We start from the raw sequence: 23,512 nt of genomic DNA on the forward strand, positions 1-23,512 counted from the left end.
GTCTCTAACCCTAGTGAGGGTATTGCGGAGCGGGCTCACCTCCCTAGCCTCACAAGTAGGGGGCTCCCTCATGGGGAGAAGGCACACATTCCTGTGATTCGTCACAATATCCATTCACTATGTTGGCATGTGCTGATGACAGTTGTAGTCCAAAAATCCAAAGAATATGCAGGGCAACATTCAGATTGAAGAGGTGGAATAAGAGAGTGAAGGTATAAAAAAGAGGCTAATTGGCAATAGACAAAGATGGATCAGGCAGTAGTTAGAGGGTATAGAGGAGTCCAGGGAGGATATTTAAAACATGATTGATGATGGTTTGTTTGAAAAAGGAGGGAAAGATGGAGGAGAAAAGTGAACAATTATTCAAGCATGTAAGGTAAGGAAGTGGTTGTGGGTGGAGTGAAGGAATTAGAGAGGAAGGAAGGGGGTCAAAAGGGGAGTCAGTAGTATGGGCACAGAAAAGAAATTTAGCAGCGTCAATCAGTGAGATGAGAAAAAGAGGTAAATAGGGAGAGGGCCATGCAGAGGCAAGGAGAGAAGCAGGGGAGGGGTGAGTAGGAAAGGAAGTAGAGAGGAAAGATGAGCACAGTGCAGAGAGTTTTGGTAGCAATATAGTCAGCAAAGTCGTAAGAGTTGAGAGGGTATGATAGGGAGGAATCAGGAGGACGAGGGGAAAGATCACTGTTAAGCAACTGAAATAGGTGACGCTAGAGGAGGGAGAGATAGTGAGGGAGGAGAAATACTGTTTTTAGCAGAGAGTCACAGGAAGAATGAAGAGCAGATGGCGTGAGGAGGTTGTTGGACAAATGTGATTCCTCCCAACGATGCACAGCTTTTCAAAGCAAACATTGAAGAGATAGAAGCGAAGAAGAGAGCCATGAATGAAATGTTTTCCTGGAGAAAAGGATCAAGGTGGATGATGATGGTTGAGTGAAAATGAGAGGAGGAATTTTCAACTGAAAGAGAGAAGAAATTATCAATGGGTGCAAGAGAGGAACCGAGTGAAATAAGAAAAGATGAATAATTAAATGAACAAAGGTCATTTTGAAAAAAGGGACTGAGGAAGGAGAAGAAAGGGGAGGGAGAGAAAGGGAGAAAAAAAAGAAAATGGTCAGATGAATAGATGGGATAGGCCATGACAAAAGTGTCAGATGGATATAAAAAGAATATTAGATCAATCAAGGAAGCTGAAGTGTGAGACAAGGGGGAAGAAGCTGTGTCAAATGAAAATAGTTAAGAAGGTATAAGAAAGGGAGGGAAGAGTGAGCTGTAGGGTTGGAGATTGAGGGCACTGAGAATGTTAAGTGGAGAGGTGATGGGGAGAAGATGAGAGACAGGAATATCAATATAATTGAGGAAGGTTAGAAGAGGGCCAGAAGGATGGTACAGAATAAGAAAGAAAAGAGGAAGGTGTTGTGTTTAAACAAAGAAGATAAATGGTATTCAAATGAAGTAAAAGCAGGGCTATTAGAGGGGGCGGTGCAGGTATCTAGGAAGAGTGAAACAAAATTGCCATTAATGGCTAGTGGAGTGATCCAGGTCTCCCTTAGACAAAGACATTGGAAGTTAAAGCAGAAGAAGAGGTCTAGAATGGAATGAAATGAGTAACATGCAGAATAGATGTTCCAGAGGACAAACGAGTTACAGTAGCAAGGGGAGGAGAGGAAACCAGATCTAGTGGAGAGATGCACAGCGATATGGAGAGGCATGATCATGGTGAAAAAGACAGAGATTAAAAAGTGGGAGAAAGAATAGGAGTAAGAGAAGGGGCCATGACATGGGAAGGAGACAGTGCCGTAGAGTATGTGAGGAAGTTGAGTAGGAGTGTAGTGCTGCCAGGAGCAAACACTGTCAAACAGGAAGTTTAGGAAAGACCTTGAATGGAAACACTCAAAGAGGTCAGAAGATAAGGGCGAGTTAAGGCGTGTGATACTTCACATGACCCTGCCAAATGGTGTCCCGGGTGGTAGGCGGTGCTGCCAGATACCGGGAGAAGAAAGCAAGAGTGTTCCATTGAGCAGCAGATGCCGCGTTGGTACAGGAGACCTCTGGCGGCTGCCTCAGTTGTTCTTTACCCATGCATATTTTCAGGTAATAGCATACCTGCACAGGCAAATTGTTTTCCTTTTTGGAAAAAGGGCATATCCTCATGCCACTCAGGAATTGTCTTCTTTCAAGGTGTACCAAAAAACTTGCCATTTGCTTACAGAAGAGGATTAACAACCCTTTTTGTGACAACCAACTGTGGCCCCTGTTAGGCAAACAGCACATTGTCCATCACATGTGTATGTGAGAACCTATCTACCAAATCTTTCAGGGTGAATACTGTTATAGCAATGTGCCACTGCACATTTACAGTGTATTGATACTGAGAGTCATGTGTGAAAAATGATGTGCATTGCAACTGGGTCTTCTATAGCAACATTTCTGCAGGTTCTTGGTATGTCAAGAGGCTTTTCATTCCCTCCTTATCTATACATCCACTGTGGTGAATTGTCTCTTCAGTCAGTCACTCAAAAAGTTTGTTTCGGATTTCAAAATCCATAAAACACATAAATCCAACATAATACAATGATAAAACCCATCTCTTAAGTGCATCCACAAAAAACACATTGCACATTTTTAAAGCAGTCACAAAGTAGAAAGACCATATAAAACGCAATCTAAACTGCCAATACCGGTATCATTTTTAAAACATATCTAAGAACAATATGCCCTGTTCATTACCGCTCGACAGAGGAATCAACAACATTCCTCATCCTGTATCCTTAATAACCCCTTTCTAAAATACATTGCTCTTTTCAGAAAAGTGAGTAATGCCCATGCAACCAAAACAGAGTCTGCACTTAAAAGAAATTAAATAGCCTCTGTGTAATGGCGAATCTTAGACTCCCTAAGAACTGGGATTAATGTCGCTCTCTGGATCCCGATGTACTCATGGTAAAATATTAACAGATGCACCAAATTTTCAGTACTATACCCACGCACCGGGCAAGCAGCGGAATCCGGATAACCTTTCCAGTTCACAGTGTTCCCTCGCAAGAGGAGACAGTCGAACCTTGCCCGAGTGATTAACTAGCGGTCTTTTTTATGAGGACCCCAGATTAAATTGGGTTGAATGACAAAGGGCCGGCTGATCGTTACATGCAGTTTTACAAGATTATGTTCATACTTTCAAGATTAGTCTCTTTCAGTTGACTTACTCAGCAACTTGTCTATTTTCTTACAGCATAAATACCGTAACATACTTGCCTGAAATATATTTCACCATTCCAATCTTTTCTAAGCATGAAAAATGCTACTTTACTGTTTCCCTGTGACCGGCTCATGGACTTGTGGTCGCAGGGTCGCTCAATAATCATAAACACGACACAGCAAAGTGGCGTCAGTGACCTTCTTTATTTCCAGCCGCAATCTAACTTACTCACAGAAAACAACCATAACATGTTTCCTGCCGAAACGGGAATAAACATGAAAAGGGGCGTCGGTGGCACTGAGCACTGCCCTCATTGCAAGTTTGCCGGTCCGGAAACAACAGTGCCAGTAATTTTACCGATTAACAAGGGGGGTCCTGGGAGTCCCTCTGCCAGACATTAGTCCTGGTTGCGAGAGACTTACCCAGATTCTTTAGCTCACTATCTTTCACAGAGAAGAAATATCCCAAACATATCAGTCTTTGTCCTGCCCTGGGGCAGTCCAGCACCGAAATGCCAGGCAATTCTCCTTTGAACAAGAGTACCAACAGCATCCCGAGACACGTGTTTGGGTCTGGTTGGACCTCATCAGTAGGGAGGAGCTGTGCCTCTCTAAGGATAGTGAGCAAGGGGTCCACGTCTGGATTCCCCTAGTAACTTAGGGTGAGACCCAAAGCTACTTAAATATGCAGATTAACAAGGGGGGGTCCTGGGAGTCCCTCTGCCAGACATTAGTCCTGGTTGCGAGAGACTTACCCAGAGTTTTTAGCTCACTATGTTTCACAGAGAAGAAATATCCCAAACATATCAGTTTTTGTCCTGCCCTGGGGCAGTCCAGCACCGAAATGCTAGGCAATTCTCCTCTGAACAAGAGTACCAACAACATCCCCAGACACGTGTTTCGGTCTGGTTGGACTTCATCAGTAGGGAGGAGCTGCGCCTCTCTAAGGATAGTGAGCAAGGGGTCCACGTCTGGATTCCCCTAGTAACTTAGGGTGAGACCCAAAGCTACTTAAATATGCAGATTAACAAGGGGGGGTCCTGGGAATCCCTCTGCCAGACATTAGTCCTGGTTGCTTGCGAGAGACTTACCCAGAGTCTTTAGCTCACTATGTTTCACAGAGAAGAAATATCCCAAACATAACAGTTTTTGTCCTGCCCTGGGGCAGTCCACCACCGAAATGCTAGGCAATTCTCCTCTGAACAAGAGTACCAACAGCATCCCCAGACACGTGTTTCGGTCTGGTTGGACCTCATCAGTAGGGAGGAGCTGTGCCTCTCTAAGAATAGTGAGCAAGGGGTTCATGTCTGGATTCCCCTAGTAACTTAGGGTGAGACCCAAAGCTACTTAAATATGCAGATTAACAAGGAGGGTCCTGGGAGTCCCTTTTGGGGTGGGGCCAAGCCTGATTTGCATATGGTCTTTCCCCGTCTGTAATGGCTTGGCAGGCGAAGAACGGTGGTCTGGAGGGTTGCCCAGAGCAATGCCAGTGGTTAAAATTAATTCTAAACCTTCCAGCCATCACCTCTTTGTTTTTGCTTTGTCACCCCGAGTGGGACGGGTATGCCCAGACGTGGGTCCCGTGCCTGCTGGGCCTAGAGACCCAAGTTACTCCTCAATGATGAGCCCCAACAAGGGTGAAACATGTTTGGGGATGCTTGTGGTCTCGTGCAGAAGGGATGTGGCCTAGCAGTTCGGCTGGACTGCCCCTTTTGGGGTGGGGCCAAGCCTGATTTGCATATGGTCTTTCCCCGTCTGTAATGGCAGGCAAAGAACGGTGGTCTGGAGGGTTGCCCAGAGCAATGACAGTGGTTAGGTTTAATTGGAAACCTTCCAGCCATCACCTCTTTGTTTTTGCTTTGTCACCCCGAGTGGGACGGGTATGCGCAGACGTGGGTCCCGTGCCCGCTGGGCCTAGAGACCCAAGTTACTCCTCACTGATGAGCCCCAACAAGGGCGAAACATGTTTGGGGATGCTTGTGGTCTCGTGCAGAAGGGATGTGGCCTAGCAGTTCGGGCTGGACTGCCCCTTTTGGGGTGGGGCCAAGCCTGATTTGCATATGGTCTTTCCCCATCTGTAATGGCTTGGCAGGCGAAGAACGGTGGTCTGGAGGGTTGCCCAGAGCAATGCCAGTGGTTAAGATTAATTCTAAACCTTACAGCCATCACCTCTTTGTTTTTGCTTTGTCACCCCGAGTAGGACGGGTATGCCCAGACGTGGGTCCCGTGCCTGCTGGGCCTAGAGACCCAAGTTACTCCTCACTGATGAGCCCCAACAAGGGCAAAACATGTTTGGGGATGCTTGTGGTCTCGTGCAGAAGGGATGTGGCCTAGCAGTTCGGGCTGGACTGCCCCTTTTGGGGTGGGGCCAAGCCTGATTTGCATATGGTCTTTCCCCGTCTGTAATGGCTTGGCAGGCGAAGAACGGTGGTCTGGAGGGTTGTCCAGAGCAATGCCAGTGGTTAAGATTAATTTTAAACCTTCCAGCAATCACCTCTTTGTTTTTGCTTTGTCACCCCGAGTGGGACGGGTATGCCCAGGCGTGGGTCCCGTGCCTGCTGGGCCTAGAGACCCAAGTTACTCCTCACTGATGAGCCCCAACAAGGTCGAAACATGTTTGGGGATGCTTGTGGTCTCGTGCAGAAGGGATGTGGCCTAGCAGTTCGGGCTGGACTGCCCCTTTTGGAGTGGGGCCAAGCCTGATTTGCATATGGTCTTTCCACGTCTGTAATGGCTTGGCAGGCAAAGAACGGTGGTCTGGAGGGTTGCCCAGAGCAATGCCAGTGGTTAAGATTAATTCGAAACCTTCCAGCCATCACCTCTTTGTTTTTGCTTTGTCACCCTGAGTGGGACGGGTATGCGCAGACGTGGGTCCCGTGCCCGCTGGGCCTAGAGACCCAAGTTACTCCTCACTGATGAGCCCCAACAAGGGCGAAACATGTTTGGGGATGCTTGTGGTCTCGTGCAGAAGGGATGTGGCCTAGCAGTTCGGGCTGGACTGCCCCTTTTGGGATGGGGCCAAGCCTGATTTGCATATGGTCTTTCCCCGTCTGTAATGGCTTGGCAGGCGAAGAACGGTGGTCTGGAGGGTTGTCCAGAGCAATGCCAGTGGTTAAGATTAATTCTAAACCTTCCAGCCATCACCTCTTTGTTCTTGCTTTGTCACCCCGAGTGGGATGGGTATGCTGGGCCTAGAGACCCAAGTTACTCCTCACTGATGAGCCCCAACAAGAGCGAAACATGTTTGGGGATGCTTGTGGTCTCGTGCAGAAGGGATGTGGCCTAGCAGTTCGGGCTGGACTGCCCCTTTTGGGGTGGGGCCAAGCCTGATTTGCATATGGTCTTTCCCCGTCTGTAATGGCTTGGCAGGCGAAGAACGGTGGTCTGGAGGGTTGCCCAGAGCAATGCCAGTGGTTAAGATTAATTCTAAACCTTCCAGCCATCACCTCTTTGTTTTTGCCCTGTAATTTTACCGGCACTGTTGTTTCCGGACTGGCAAACTACGAGTTTTTCGTGCTATGTCTTGAATGGTCAATGTCGTAGGGATCGTCTTGTTCACTAGGTAATTAACGTACTGTTCTGCCTTGGGTGTCTGCGCTTCCACATCAGCTGGGAGTGGAAACTGGGAGAGTAAATTAGCTGGATTGTACTCCTTCCCGGGCTTGTGAACAATGTTGAAGGAATTTTCCTTAAGACGGAGGCCCGACCAAGCGTTTCAGGGAGACAACCTAGTTTTGGGCTTGCCATAGATGTTGGTGAGGACCTGGTGGTCCGTTACAATGGTGAACTTCTTTCCATATAAGAACAGGTGATAGTGCTTGCATGCCAACACCAGAGCCAAGCATTATTGTTCTTGCTATGAGTAAGCACACTTGGCATTGAACAGGCTCCTGCTGGCATAGGAAACAATGCGCTTCGGCAAGTTGGACCCTTTTTTGTATTGTGCCAGTATGGCCCCTATACCCACTGGACTTGCGTCCACCGTAACCTCCGTCTCCAGTTCTGGGTCATAGTGTGACATGCAACTGACGAGATGGAGGACTTTATCTCCTGGAATGTGGAATCACACTCTCGGGACCAAAGGTACTCCTGTCCTTTTGCCAAGAGGAAGCGCAATAGCGTGCTGACGGAGGCAAAGGGCCTCATCACTAGTTGGGCAGTATCCGTCAGGGCTAATAGCGTTACTGCCAAACCCCCGGCGCTATTAGCGCCGGATCACGGGTTTGGCGGAACAGGAATTCCCCATTCCCCTTTGGGCCCATTCGAGGATTCCCCATTCACCATTGGGCCCAATGGGGAATTTTCAGCGCACTACCGTCGGCGGTTTCACTGTGCGGTAATTTTTCCAACAATCGGCAAATCCGCTGCGGATTTACCCCAGCTTAGAGCTGGGGGTAAATCCTGCTAAACCCATGATTTGGTGGACCATTAAATGTAGGGGTAATAGTGTTACCGCCACATTTAAGGGTTACCACCAAACTCGTGATGAGGCAGAAAGTCTTAAATGTACATCGTACAATAGTTGGCCATGCCTAAAAAGGACCAGGCAGCTGAGATGGAGGATGGAGTGGGTGTACCAAACAGCACCAGGACTTTCTCCGGATCTGACTGCAGGCCATCACATGAGAAAATGTGTCCACATAATTTCAAAGTGGACTTGCTAAACTCGAACTTGTTGAGATTGAAGGTCAAATTAGCTTGTTGCAGTACCATGCAGACCTTGCGTAGGGTGTCATCATGAGTTTCCGGCGTGGCCCCAAATATCAAAATGTCATCACTGTAGTTCAATGACCAGTAGCGGAGGGCCACAAGGTGCAACATGCACTACATTCATTCATCCCTGAGACATCAGTCCGGATCCAAATCATCTTCCAGCGGCGAGAGAAAAGAGAATACGCCCATGCCATTGGCAACTGAACGGTGACAGAATTCAGCCCAACATTACCCCTGCAGATACATGGCAGCACCCAGGAGTTTCTCATTGACACAGGTGTGACTGTGAATTCCATGAGCGAGACGACTTATGCAGATAAAGCTACACATTGATAAACAAATAAAACCAACAGTCCAGCACTACAGATGGATTCTCCTGAACATCCAGGTGCAAGTTTAACAAGAGCTGCAATCTCTACTTGTCCAGGACATTATAGAGCATGTGAAAGGCCTGATGTAGTAGGTCTCCCCCATTTTGCCAGTGGCTAAAAGAGAACATAGCTACAAACGACACTTGTACGTGGACATGAGAATGCCAGATCAAGCGATAGAGAGAGAAAGGACGCTTTCACCCTTAATGACTGACATGATGCACTTGTCGCATGGTGCCAAAGGGTTTTCTAAACTAGGGCCCTCATTATAAGTTTGGCAGTCCGGAAATGAAGGTGATGGTAGCAATGTACCAGCACCCTTTCTGAACCGCCAAACTATGATTCTGCCGGTAGGGGCACAGAACTACCGGCTGTCCTGACCTGCCCGGAGTTCAGGCCCCTACTGGCAGGTTTTACACTGAAGCACCGGCACCGTTAACAATGGTGCTGGTGTTTCAGTGTCCCCATACCCATGGGGCCTTCTTACGAGGAGGGCGGTAAGGGGTTAACAGCGTCGGTAAAGGTGCCGGAGCCGTTAACCCCATACGGCCCATTACGAGGTCTGCTCGCGGCACCCGCTTAGGACGCCTGGTTTTACCAGACGTCCTTAGCGGGTCCCGCGAGCGGCCCAGCATGCAAACAACAGGCCCGTCATTAACGGGCCTGTTGTTAGCATGCTCCCCATTCCCATTGAGCCCTATGGGTGCTCAAATAGCAATGGGGATGGACCGTGTCCGGGTTCCTTGAATGGGGAAATACTGGGCCCTCCAAGGTCGGAATGGCCCAGTATTTCCCCATTCAGGGAACCCAGACCCGAGTTTTGGGGTAGCCATGCCCTTATTAAGGGCATGGCTACCTCCAAACTCGTAATGAGGCCATGGAGTCCTGTGGGACTCCATGGGAATGGGTTTTTACAGTACTGCGATTGCTCATGATATCCCAGTAGGACCAGGATGTCAGGTGGTGGTAACAACGTTACAGGGTTGGCCGCAACGCGCTGATCACCGACGGGTTACCGCCAACCTCGTAAAGAGTCTCCTATCATCAGCTGGAGTTACACCCGGACAGCAGATATATCACCACATTTTCGACAAACATTGGGCTGTTCAGGTACAGGCGCCTAAGTTTTGGTGTGTCATCAGCAGCAGACATTTTTCAAAATGAGATTCACCAGGCCATCAAGCACATAACACCTTCATCACCACTGTACTGTTTCCCTGCGACTGGCTCATGGACTTGTGGTCGCTACAGGCTCAGAAGTACGCTACAGGCACAGAAGTCCCATCCCAAATATGAGGAATAGACAGAGCGAAGCAAAAGGAGCCCTCAACCAACCCCATAGAGATTGGGTCTCCTCCCCAATAATTCTGTTTTTTTTTTAAAGACGGATGTGGCGCATTTTACATATTGTATTTCAGAAGACATTGGAAAAAACAAGATTTGCATGTAGTTGTGAACCCATGAGCAATTCCAATTCTTCTGATACCAAGGGTGACAGTGATGTTGCAGAGAAAAGTACAGAAAAAGGAAAGAAATACTCTTGACCTACCCTTGGTATGGATATTTGTAGAAATCCACTGGAACGGGGCACCAATGCAAACGAGTAGACTATTATCCTGTCTGTAAGCTTACATACATTTAGAATACATGCAGAATTAAGCAACGTGATATAGTGATGTTGCCATGACTGAACTAATATCAATTCAGCTTACAGTGTGTGCTTCATGAATGGCCACTATTTAAATCAGATGTGGAAAAGATCACTATAGACTATTAAATTATGTGCGAGGGAGAGTTTCTCTATAGCACAAACTGCGCCGCATTACGAGTTTGGCGTTAATTTTGCCGTAAAATCCCCTGTTTTAGAGCCAAACCCAATTACTGTTACTGCTACTTGGTCCTGTGGAGTTACCACGGGATTACAAGTGGTGGTAAATCCCCATTTTTTTCATAGGACTCCATGGGGATTTTGGGTGGGATTATCCTATGGTGGAATTACTGAGTGGTAAATTCTTCCACTTTGGGAGGTAGCGTGATGGATTTACCTCCAGCAGCAAGCTGGAGATGAATCCAAAAATGTGCAGATTTACTGCATGGTAGTTCCACTGGCAGTAAATCCACCAAAAAGTATAATTTGGCATTGTGGGAAAAGTGGCCATAATAGAATTACCACCACTTTTTTCCTGCACCGCCAAACTTTTAATGAGGCCCACTGAACTGAATCACTGCGAGGTAACATACTTTTCCTCAGAATCACAGAATTTGTCAAGTGGGAAATCTTGATTTTGAGCGTTTCCTAGTTACACAGTTTATACTTTAGAGAGCAGAATAGACCACATGTCCTCCTTATCCATTCACCTTTAGAAGAACTATATCTGCATAGTTGTTTTTCGGAGCTAATTAGTACTTTCTTCAGTAAATCTGACTTGCAAAGCACGAAAACACAGCACAGTCTTGAAATATATTTATAGACTCAGGTTTGCAAAACAAGTTTTACCAGCTTCTTCAGAAAAAAACTTTGCTGAATGAGTACCATAAGGTTTGAAACCAGTGGAGCTGCATACAGATGACCCACACATCTCAGCAACAGTCGCTCAACCGCCTGAACCACCTTTCGAGCTTTGCGCATCAACACTCAATACTCAACTTTAAAGAAAATCAAATTCAGATGTGAACTCCCTGACATTGGCCAATAATACTCACTAGATTATCAATAGTGCTGCCTTGTTCATTACTTAAAAGCTACTGGTGTTTCATATTCCCCAATATTCACACTGCCTGAAACCTAATTCCAGATGTACAGAACAGAACTCAAACACTGTAAACATTTCTATGGGGGCAAAGTAAGGATCCTGGCACTGCTCCTAAACAGAAAGGGGGGTGGGGCACCCACATACTCCTAGCCCTGTCTCAATGTGAGCAGATCTATAGTAAAACTTTCCTGGGTGTCATAGCAAATCCTTGCAAATGTAATAATCATCAATTAGTGACAGGTAGGGTACAGATAGTAATATTCATGGGTGATTCTAGTTCAGAGAAACAATGCTTAGGGCCATCAAATACTACACAATTATGCACACATTCATGTATTCCAATTTCGATCCATGATTTTTGATGATGTCAGATAACAGAAAAAACCTTGCAAGTGCTTAATTCTAACATCAGGTGAAGTAACAGAGGGACACAGGTGCAATACTCTGAATTAATGCCGTGTGTCTCTGACAACGCACACACTTTCGACATGTTTTACAGCAGCATAACATTGAAAATGACCTTTTAAAACGGTGTATCAAAAATGAGAGCAGCTGCGCCTGATACAATGCAGCTACATAGATAGGCTCGTAATAATGTGCAGTGTTGCATGCATTTGAAGATAATATTGTCAACATTCCAAAAAGGCCGTACCTGATAAGCCTGTTTACTCAACTGAGCCAACACATGTCTGCTGCTTAAATTGTGCAGCTGAAGATAATCGCTGCACATCTAAAAAAAGAAACAGAAATGAATAGGTAGCACATTTCAGAAAAAATAAGCATTTTACCCATTTGCATATTTCAGAAAAAAATAAGCATTCTGCCCATTATCTGTGGCTGGTTTCAGGTGATTTGGTCACAATATAGAAGAATGTTTGAACATTAACAAGTAAGTTATGATAAACAGATTTACAAAACAAATTACATTACTGTAGAGACAAATTGCAGATTGTCCTAGGTGATGTTTAGAACAATATATTGGCACTTCTACATCATTTTACATTGTTGTTAAAATGCATAGTTCTGATACTTTTTTCTATTACACTGCGATAATGAACTTCCAGGGAAGACTTGTTCTTGGTGGTTTCATTTAACAGTATAGCCATGCCCTTTATCTCTTATGTCAAAGTGGTAATGCAACCATGAAGCGCCAAATATATGTGTTTTTTTAATTGCTAGTCATGAATTATTCCAGGTTATTGATAGGGCACTGTGTCTTGTGCTGTGTTTTCCATCGGAGGGTTTGTCAACACAAAATACAGATGGCAAATAGAAAAACGTCACTCCTCACAGGAATAAACATACAGTACGCGTGGAGGATAGCAAATGGTTGCCTAGCTGTTAGTTATAATGTGTAGATATACAGTAGAGACAGAACAACATAATGCCAGGTTTGCCACTATAGGAACACCCTCATCATGGCTTGAAGCAAATATTCCCACTATCTGCCATTGAAAGAACAAACTTGTGGTAGATTTGCCCAAATATTGTCAGTATTGACCTCGCTATGGACAAAACCGTGATGGCTTTGCCCACACATGATCTACGTTCCCCCTGTAAGAAAATGACTTTGAAGACCTTGCACAAAAATGATAGTGGTTGCCCTTGTAAAGACACACCTATGATGGCTTTTCATGAAAATGTCAGCATTTGCCACTTTAAGGCACATCTGTGATGATGTTGCTCCATAAATGCCAGCATTTGCCCATTTGAGGACACAACTGTGATGGATTTGCACAAATAATGCCAGTATGTGTCTCTGGAAGGACACAGCTGTGATGGCTTTGTCCCCAATATTACCAAGATTTGTCGCTGTAAGGACACAACAGTGATTGATTGTCCCCAAACCCCAGCATTTTCTGTCTTTGCCTCCAAATTCCAGTATTTGCCCTTTAGGGACACACCATACATAAAGCAAAGGCCCTCATTAGGAGGTTGCTTACCGTTTCTGGCAGAGAAACAGTAAGTTCCCATTCCTGTGGAGTCCCAAAGGACTCCATGGGAATGGGAACACTGAAGCACCGGCACTGTTAGTAACGGTGCTGGTGCTTCAATGAAAAATCTGCCAGTAGCTGGTTGAACTACGGCAAGTCAGGCCTGCCGGCAGTGCACGGCCTCTACCGGCAGGCTTGTAGTTTAAAAAAATCAATATCCTAAGGGAGGACTTATAACCTCAATTAAACAACCATGGAGTGGAATCAAACATATGGAATCCACTAACATGGTATTAATAGTAACAGTAACCTGTATTTCCTCAACCATTGATAAACTTGTACTAGTCAACATATATAATCCGCCTGGAGGGAAGTATAATAAAGAGAATATAATAAACATTATAACAAGATGCCACTTATCATAGTAGGTGATTTAAATGTAAAACTCAACTATGTGTCTGAGATAATAACAGAACAACATAATTCTGAACCCTTTATTATACGAAATAACTCTTGAGAAGGTAAGGCATGGATATCCCTTTTTAACAAATATCATCTGACTGTTTTAAACGGTAATCCCCCCGGAGAGTGCATGACAAATGTGACTCGGACATGTGGAAAGAGTATGAGTACCCTTGACTATATGATTGTTAATAGAAGTGCCCAGGAGATTGTATGCAATATGGCTGTTGGATGTAGAGAAGAAAGTGACCATCTGCCCTTATATCTCCTGTTACGAGATAAAGTAATAAATAGAAGTATGTATCAAATGAATGGAGACATTGGAGTAAATACAGCAGGGAACCGAATTAAATGGAACCCTAGGAATATTGAAAAAGGTAATGAGATGGCAATACAATTGCTTGAAACTTTTATTGAGACCTATGAATTTACACCTTTGAAACCGGAGAGTAAGATCTTTGATGAATTTGAGAACGTTACAGATAAAATTAAGGCAACAGTTATGGTAAAACAGAGCTATAGATCAGTAAATGAAAAATGGAATCTGACACATCACAAGAAATTTGATAATGATATCCACTTAAATAAAAAAAATAATTAGGTTAAATATTCGTGAATGTATAAATAAGAAAGAAATATATGAAACTGAAAGGATACGGAAACTTAAGATTCAGTATAAGAGATGGAAAAAACTCATCTGAAAAAAGAAAAAAGAAGAGATATGGCTCGCTCTGGCTAATGCAGCAAAAAATAAAAATGATCAAGCCATGTGGAACATTATTAACAGTAAAAAAGAAAAAACTCTTCCTGTTAACTGTATCCCAGAGAGTAGCTGGATTGCCCATGTTAAGAATACCTTGGGGAGCTTGGCATGTGAGGTGGAAAGTTATAATAATGATGCGAAGGTCTGGAACGGAACATATACTGTTGCCTCCTTGACATTATTAATAAAGTAATTGCCTAATTCTAGAGTGGCGGGACCTGACAGTACCTGTAATGCCCTTCTGAATCGATCTCCTGAACTTTGGGCTAAGGTGCTGCATATTATATTTCAGTGGATTGGAAGATTTGGAAAGGTGCCTGATTCTTGGAAGAGGAGCATTATACTGCCAATATATAAAAAAGGATCACGTCAAGAACCTGCAAATTATAGAATGCTAGCTATGCTACATATCCCTGCAAAAACATCTGCTAAAATATAGTTAACTGAGCATAATCAATGGATATCTAGCTGCAGGAGTCTGCGTGACAATCAATCAGGATTTAGAGCGAGGTCTTCGACATCCCACAACATTTCCATCTTAGTCAGTGGAGTTGAATACTCATGGAAGATTCGTAGATCGCCTGTTTATGTTGCCTATATTGATTTTTCTGTGGCCTTTGACACGGTCTCGCGTACAAAATTATGGGTCAAACTGAAAAACTGGGGAATTCCGCCTGGCCTGCTTTTTATGATACAATTATTATACCAGGACACGTCTGTTAGAGTTTGTCTGGACTTAGAAGGGATGTTGTCAGATGATATACCCACATTACGTGGTGTCAAGCAAGGCTGCACCCTAGCGGCAACGCTTTTTAATTTATATCTGGCTAACTTTCTAAGAGAGGTAGGAAAAACTCAGATGAATGATATTAAAATGGGGGTAGTGAGGCTTGGATGGCTGGGGTATGTCGATGACCTCCTTCTATTAGACTACACTCCAAAAGGGACTCCACGTAAAATTGGATGAACTTGAAAGGTTCGCTAATGCGAACAAATTAGTCATTAATATTGTTAAAATTAAATCATGAAGATTGAATGTAAAATCTCGAAGAAAAACAAAAATCCACTGTGGCTGATAGATAGGAGACAGATTGAAGTTGTAAATGAATATAAATATCTGGGTATTATTATTGATAACAAACTTAATTTGAAATAACATTGGAACAAAACCAAAAGAAAGTGTATGATTGCCACTTTGACTGTAAGCAAATTTATTGGATGTCAAGGGAATATCTCCATATTTACTGTGTTGAAACTATACTCTGCCAAAATTGTTTCATGTATGGTATATGGTGCTGAAATATGGGGATATTATTTTAAAAATGTATTGGAGAAATTTGAAGCAAAAGTTCTAAAGATTCTTTTGAGGATGCCCAAAAACGTGCCGAATGAATATATTTTATTAGAATGCAAATAGAACAGTGTTAACAGTCGAATTCAATTAATGACTGCTATGCTATATGTCAAACTGACAAGACTTAATAATGATATATTTGTAGTGAAGTTAATGGAACAATATAGATGTGCAGATAATAATGTTAATTTTCTAACATTACATAGATGGAGAGGGGTGTATGGTAATGGATAGGGAATGATACCTTTGACTGGTTGTTATTTAGTATGGCGCAATTAAAATGTAAACTGAAAAAAAAGATATATGATCTAGATAGTGATCAAATGGTAGTTAACCTGGTGACAAAAGCAAATAGTGGGCTTTTCCTTGACCATTTGGCAATAAGAGAAGGTAAACCTTCCTATCAATGTGTATATCCAGACTATAATACTATCAGGTGGTATTTGAAGTTTAAATTTAACATATGTAATGTACTAATAATATTTGGAGCAAAAACTGGTATCCCAAAAGAACTTAGATACTGTAGACTCTGTGGTGTAAATACATTAGAAACTGCCTATCATATATTATGTGAGTGAGACAGTCTGGTCTGGTTACGCAATCTACATCTTATGAAATATAATAACAAGATGTATAATTATAATATACTAGATACGTGGCAAAGAATACTTGATGGACATGACATGAACTTAATTTTTTACATAATGAAATTTTACGTAATGATATTAGATATTTGTGAGTTATCAAATGGTATATTTATGTTTTAACTTTAAAGTGTATTTTATCGAGACTGATTCGTGATTTATGTGTTTTTATATGCAAAACTTTATTGTTATAAGCATATTATTAAATACAAATAAAAAAAATCAATATCAGATGTGAACTCCCTGGTACTGGCCAATAATACTCACTACATTATCAATAGTGCCGTCCTCTTCATTACTTAAAAGCTACTGGTGTTTCATATTCCCCAATATCCACACTGCCTGAAACCTACGTCTTGATGTCCCCCATAGCATGCCCTTCAGGTCCTCCGGTCGAGCGGTAGTTCTTTTGAGTTTGATGTGCGGTAGATCCTCGGTAGGATGCCACCACTAGATGGCATACTGGATCTGAAAAGCGAGAAAATATACATATAGGTCTGGACCTCCAGAAGTGTATGACAGTGCCAAGGTATCGAGCGTGACCCACGCCTGACCACACGCCCATACCAACCTGGACAGCAATGACCGGGTACGCTTCCAATACCAGGAGGATGGGATCAGCAGAACATTGTTGAAAATGTAAAGCATCTTCGGGGCCACGACCATCTTGGCCAAAGCAAGCCATACAGCCTGGGATAAAGGGAGGTGGATCCAAATACCAACCTTACGCTCTAGCTGCTCAAGGGCCGCAAGGTAATTATCTTCAAAGATAGTTTAGCTGGGGAAGTGGAGACTGTACCCAGGTACCTCATTCCCCCATGATTCCACCGGAGGTCTGAACCAAGATCCGCAGGGGGTACCGTCGATGTCAGGGGTAGTATTTTGGATTTAAACCAGTTGATACGTAGTCCAGAGAATCCTCAAAATAATGTTATTTCCTGTACCAATGGTTGCAGATTTTGCTTGTTTTTTTTACATACAATAACATATCATTCACATATAGGGAGATGGTAGAGATATGTGAAAAAATCGTAACCCCTGTATTTCAGTGGAATTTCCTCAAGGTGCATGCAAGGGTTTCAACTGTTAGGGCAATGAGGATAGGAGAGAGGGGGCAGCCCTGTCTCGTACCCCTACTCGGGAAAATGTTGTCAGAGGACAATTGATACATCAATATCACGGCCTGAGGAGCCGTATACAACAGTTGAATCCAATGAATGTACTGGAGACCCAGGCCAGATCTGCATAGGATTTCAAATAGAAAAGGCCATTCGACGGAATCAAAGGCCCACTACGATTGGAATGTCGTCATCAGCATTATGCATCAGGGAGAAAAGCCGCCTCAGGTCATTTTGTGTAGACCTGTCTGGGATAAAGCCAGCCTAGTTAGGAAGAACTAGGGCCCCCAGATGAGGGCGAAGTCTATCTGCCAGTAGTTTCGCTAGGATTTTATTATCAGTGTTAATAAGTGACAGGGGCCTATAGGATGCACATCTACAAGGATCCTTATTGGGTTTAAGTAAAAGTGTGACTACTGCCATCCTGGTGGATTCAGGGAGTAGGCCTGCGGATATGTAGAATTCATACATGCAGTAGAAGTGTGGGGCAAGGATAGTGGCATATTCTTTGTAGAATTTAGATGAAATACTGTCTTGGCCAAGGGCCTTGCTGCTTGGGAGATCCTGAATAATCTTACAGATCTTACATAGAGGGGGCGAGTTGAGCAGGTCCGCATAAACTGGATCCAGCCAGCCCAGGGCAACCCGGTCTAGGTATGATCTGATTTCTTTGGGGGAGTCAGTTTATTGTGTTGAGTATAGTAAACTGTAATAGTCTTGAAATATCTTAACAATGTCATTGGAATCACGTACCGAGATCAGGTTAGGGTCAGAAACTTCCACTATCCCTCCCTGTTCCCTATTCTTGCAGATTGCCCAGGCGAGGGTACAACTGGGCCTACTGCCCTCTGTATATTCTGTCTCTAGAACCGGATCACCTAGAAATTTGTCCTCCCTACTCGCAGTCTCGAGATGTGTACGACTTTTGCCAGTAAGCAGTTTCCCAACCTGTGGATCCCCCCCTAGAGTGTATATATTTTCCAATTCTTTCATTTCTTTGTCAAGGCGATGCTGAAGGATTTGTACACAGCCCTCCCTGGAAATACAACAGCCCCGTATAAAAGCCTTGAAGGCCCCCCCAATTTATTCTAGTCAGCATTGGTGTGAAAATATTCAAGGATATCCTCCTGAATCCCCGCCCAGAAAACCTCGTCCTTGAGAGCACAGGGGCAGAAGCGCCAATGAGGAGGGTGTGGTACTATATTATGAATGGAAATAACAGCCAGTATTGGGGAGTGGTCGTAGAGTGTATTTGGTAACATTGTGGTAAATTGTGTCACACCAACCAGGGGAAGGGATAGCATATTGTAGTCTATCCTGAATGCACTACCATGAGCACTCGAGTAGAATGAAAACTCCCTTTATTATCCACAAACCCGAATGAAATGACTATGAGGCCGATTCATGGAATAATTAGCGCGGCGCAAGTGGGCAAAAACTTGCGAATCGCAGTGGAATAGCGAAAATCGCAGTGCAAGTGCGAAAATCGCGCGAAAAGCAGCGCACATCGATTCATGGAAGGCCGTGCACGAGAAAACCATCGGATGTGCGATAAAAAAGTGCGCGGCGCACGTTGGCGCACAGGCCATCTAACTGCGTGCGCCAGGTCACAGCGAAAATCGCACAGGCCACAGCGAAAATCGCACATAGCGCGGCACACGCAACAAAAGTAGGCGGAACACGGGGCGTAACACTCGGAATGGGGAACAACTTGCCAAAATGTGGGCGTCACGGGGGAAGTACAGGGTACAAGTGCGCGGAACGCCCACACGCTCGCCTACAACACGTATTCATGGAATAGAATAGGGCAAAAAAGCGCACGCTCAAACCAGCGCACAGGCACAAACACGACCGCCACAAGAAAGCAGGCGGTAGCGTCTCTGCGCCTGGAAGAAATGTGCGCCAAAAGGTGCGCCAACAAATAGCACCTATATACAGCCATGATGAATGTCCTATACTGTGGCCCTCCAGGACAAATGACGTGCAAAGGGGTACCCACAAACACGGACACCCGCTGACAAAAAATACGTGTGCGTGTATACCGGGGTGCGCGGGAAGTCTCACACGCGATTTGGCAGGGTACGTGGATTTCAGGGGTGCGCGGGAAGTTCCACACGCGATTTGGCCGGGTACGTGCGCGGGAATTTCCACACACGATTTGGCTGGGTACGTGGATCTCAGGGGTGTGCGGGAAGTCCCACACGCGATTTGGCAGGGTACGTGGATTTCAGGGGTGCGCGGGAAGTTGCACACGCGATTTGGCAGGGTACGTGCGCGGGAATTTCCACACGCGATTTGGCTGGGTACGTGGATCTCAGGGGTGCGCGGGAAGTCCCACACGCGATTTGGCAGGGTACGTGGATTTCAGGGGTGCGCAGGAAGTTGCACACGCGATTTGGCCGGGTACGTGCGCGGGAATTTCCACACGCGATTTGGCTGGGTATGTGGATCTCAGGGGTGCGCGGGAAGTCTCACACGCGATTTGGAAGGGTACGTGGATTTCAGGGGTGCGTGGGAAGTTCCACACGCGATTTGGCCGGGTACGTGCGCAGGAATTTCCACAGGCGATTTGGCTGGGTACGTGGATCTCAGGGGTGTGCGGGAAGTCCCACACGCGATTTGGCAGGGTACGTGGATTTCAGGGGTGCGCGGGAAGTTGCACACGCGATTTGGCAGGGTACGTGCGCGGGAATTTCCACACGCGATTTGGCTGGGTACGTGGATCTCAGGGGTGTGCGGGAAGTCCCACACGCTATTTGGCATGGTACGTGGATTTCAGGGGTGCGCGGGAAGTTGCACACGCGATTTGGCAGGGTACGTGCGTGGGAATTTCCACACGCAATTTGGCTGGGTACGTGAATCTCAGGGGTGCGCGGGAAGTCCCACACGCGATTTGGCAGGGTACGTGGATTTCAGGGGTGCACAGGAAGTTGCCCACGCGATTTGGCCGGGTACGTGCGCGGGAATTTCCACACGCGATTTGGCTGGGTACGTGGATCTCAGGGGTGCGCGGGAAGTCTCACACGTGATTTGGAAGGGTACGTGGATTTCAGGGGTGCGCGGGAAGTTCCACACGCGATTTGGCCGGGTACGTGCGCGGGAATTTCCACACGCGATTTGGCTGGGTACGTGTATTTCAGGGGTACGCGGGAAATTCTACACGCGATTTGGCTGTGTGCTCCCAGGTATTCCCTGTACACCCTCCACGGCCCCTGCAGGCAGCCGACACCACAGGGGACTACCCTGCACACCTGCTCATGTCACCCAGCACCCCCACCCCCCAGCAGTGTGGGGCACCCTCCACCAGGCCCCCACCCATGTCTCCCACCACCCCCAGCAGTGCAGGGGCAGCACCACCAGGCCCCCACTCATGTCCCCCTGCACCCCCACCCCCCAGCATCCAGGGGCACCCTCCACCAGGCCCCCACTCATGGCCCCTATCACCCCCACCCCCCAGCATCCAGGGGCACCCTCCACCAGGCCCCCACTCATGTCTCCCACCACCCCCACCCCCCAGCAGTGTGGGGCACCCTCCACCAGGCCCCCACCCATGTCTCCCACCACCCCCACCCCCCAGCCACCATGGGCAGCCCCCACCAGGCCCCCACTCATGTCTCCCACCCACCCCCACCCCCCAGCCACCATGGGCACCCTCCACCAGGCCTCCACTCATGTCCAACTCATGTCTCCCACCACCCCCACCCTCCCAGCAGTGTGGGGCACCCTCCACCAGGCCCCCACTCATGGCCACTATCACCCCCACCCCCAGCATCCAGGGGCACCCTCCACCAGGCCCCCACTCATGTCTCCCACCACCCCCACCCCCCAGCAGTGCAGGGGCACCCTCCACCAGGCCCCCACCCATGTCTCCCAGCACCCCCACCCCCCAGCAGTGCAGGGGCAGCACCACCAGGCCCCCACTCATGTCCCGCTGCACCCCCACCCCCCAGCATCCAGGGGCACCCTCCACCAGGCCCCCACCCATGTCTCCCACCACCCCCACCCCCCAGCCACCATGGGCATTCCCCACCAGGCCCCCACTCATGTCTCCCACCACCCCCACCCCCCAGCAGTGTGGGGCACCCTCCACCAGGCCCCCACCCATGTCTCCCACCACCCCCACCCCACAGCAGTGTGGGGCACCCTCCACCAGGCCCCCACCCATGTCTCCCACCACCCCCACCCCCCAGCAGTGTGGGGCACCCTCCACCAGGCCCCCACCCATGTCTCCCACCACCCCCACCCCCCAGCCACCATGGGCACCCTCCACCAGGCCCCCACTCATGTCCAACTCATGTCTCCCACCACCCCCACCCCCCCAGCAGTGTGGGGCACCCTCCACCAGGCCCCCACCCATGGCCCCTATCACCCCCAGCATCCAGGGGCACCCTCCACCAGGCCCCCACTCATGTCTCCCACCACCCCCACCCCCCAGCAGTGCAGGGGCACCCTCCACCAGGCCCCCACCCATGTCTCCCAGCACCCCCACCCCCAGCAGTGCAGGGGCAGCACCACCAGGCCCCCACCCCCACCCCCCAGCAGTGCAGGGGCACCCTCCACCAGGCCCCCACCCATGTCTCCCAGCACCCCCCCCCCCCAGCAGTGCAGGGGCAGCCTCCACCAGGGCCCAACCCATGTCTCCCACCACCCCCACCCCCCAGCAGTGCAGGGGCACCCTCCACCAGGCCCCCACTCATGTCCAACTCATGTCTCCCACCCACCCCCACCCCCCAGCCACCATGGGCACCCTCCACCAGGCCCCCACCCATGTCTCCCACCACCCCCACCCCCCAGCCACCATGGGCAGCCTCCACCAGGTCCTCACAATCCCCAATCATGTGCGTTATGGTCAGCCTCCACAGCCAAAAAGCCCTACCAAGTAACCCATTCACCCACATGGAAATGGAAATTACATGTTACACCCCCAATGTTCATAAAGCTAATGAACCCATGTCCGTCACACACAATGGTTGCAATTGAATGGGAAAACACCCAACATGACATGCATGAAACCAATGAGATGATACCACACAGTGAAGTATGAAAACAAAATTGTATTAAAAAAAAAAAGAATGCAAAAGAAATGAAACAACCTACAATGGGAATGAAAAAAAGATAAGCTGCATGTCCGTTAAAAAAAATAAAAACACCAAATCCTAATCCAAAAAAATGTTGTCCAAAGTCAAATGAAAAATAAAATCAATCTAATGAAGAACTATGTACAAAACATCCAAGGGTCCATGAGCCCAACTGAACAAAGGAAACCTACAAAAAACCCTAACTAAAATGCAACTATATACAAAAAGTGGAGCAGTGTCCGTCGACTCCAAATCATAAGAACAAACAAAGGAAACCTAAAACTAAAGAACTATATACAAAGGCGGCGGGCAAGTCCAGCGGCTAAGTCCGTGGTGTTCCGGGCCAGGGCATCATCGAACTCCTGTTCGATGTCCCGGAGGCGGTCCTGTTCCATGGCCCCGAGGGTCCGCAGGGACGACGCTGTGTCCTCCTCCAACCCCCTGCGGATTGCCTCGAGGCACTCGGCCCGCCTCAGGGCCCTCCGCATGGAGTTCTCCACCCTGACCATTGTGAGCCGCGCCTCTTCCACCCGCCGCCGCTCCGCACCTATGGCGTGGCCCAACCGCTGCCACACGGAAGACAATCTCTGTCCTGGGTCCTCCTGCCCTCCGGCCGATGCCTGCCCCTCCGATGTCGAAGGCCCTGAGCCTTCATGGCTCCCACCATGTTGCTGCTGCTGCTCTGCCTCTGCCCGTGCACTGCCTCCTGCTGCCTGCACATCCTCCGCCGGCTGGGGTGCAGTCGTAGATGTGGCCACCCCTGCTGGACGTCCGACTCCCGACTGTGGCAGGGATGCCTCCTCCACCAGCCTGGCCGCACCGTCAGAGACAGCACCACAGGGCACCCAGGTGACTGATGGGTGGGAAGATGGCACAGAGGATGACTGGCGCGTAGGGGGTCCAGTTGAGGAGGGGGTCGGAGCAAGCCCCATCAGACGGAGGAATCCGGCCTGGGAGACCTGTCCCAGCAGGCTGACGTGGTCAACGAGCCATTCGAGATGACGTGCAGTCTCTCCATGAAAAGACTGCAGGTCACCTCGCATGGCCCGTTGACGCAACCCCACACCAGCCAGGACAGGCTCAACCCGGACCTGGATAGCCACGTCCGCAGGCAGAGGAAGGCCAGT

General features: G+C 47.4%; 1 protein-coding gene across 1 annotated transcript in view; it reads right to left on the bottom strand.

Annotated features, from left to right (window-relative positions):
* The window catches only part of KNDC1 (kinase non-catalytic C-lobe domain containing 1), an 895,433-nt gene that overhangs the window by 525,005 nt on the left and 346,916 nt on the right, over positions 1-23,512 (bottom strand). The window contains exon 11 of the mRNA XM_069611402.1: positions 11,685-11,762. Within this exon, the coding sequence (XP_069467503.1) occupies positions 11,685-11,762 (78 nt within the window). The remainder of the gene's footprint in view (positions 1-11,684; positions 11,763-23,512) is intronic.

This window comes from Ambystoma mexicanum, chromosome 8, assembly GCF_040938575.1.
Source record: "Ambystoma mexicanum isolate Mex_15411 chromosome 8, UKY_AmexF1_1, whole genome shotgun sequence".
Classification (NCBI taxonomy): domain Eukaryota; kingdom Metazoa; phylum Chordata; class Amphibia; order Caudata; family Ambystomatidae; genus Ambystoma; species Ambystoma mexicanum.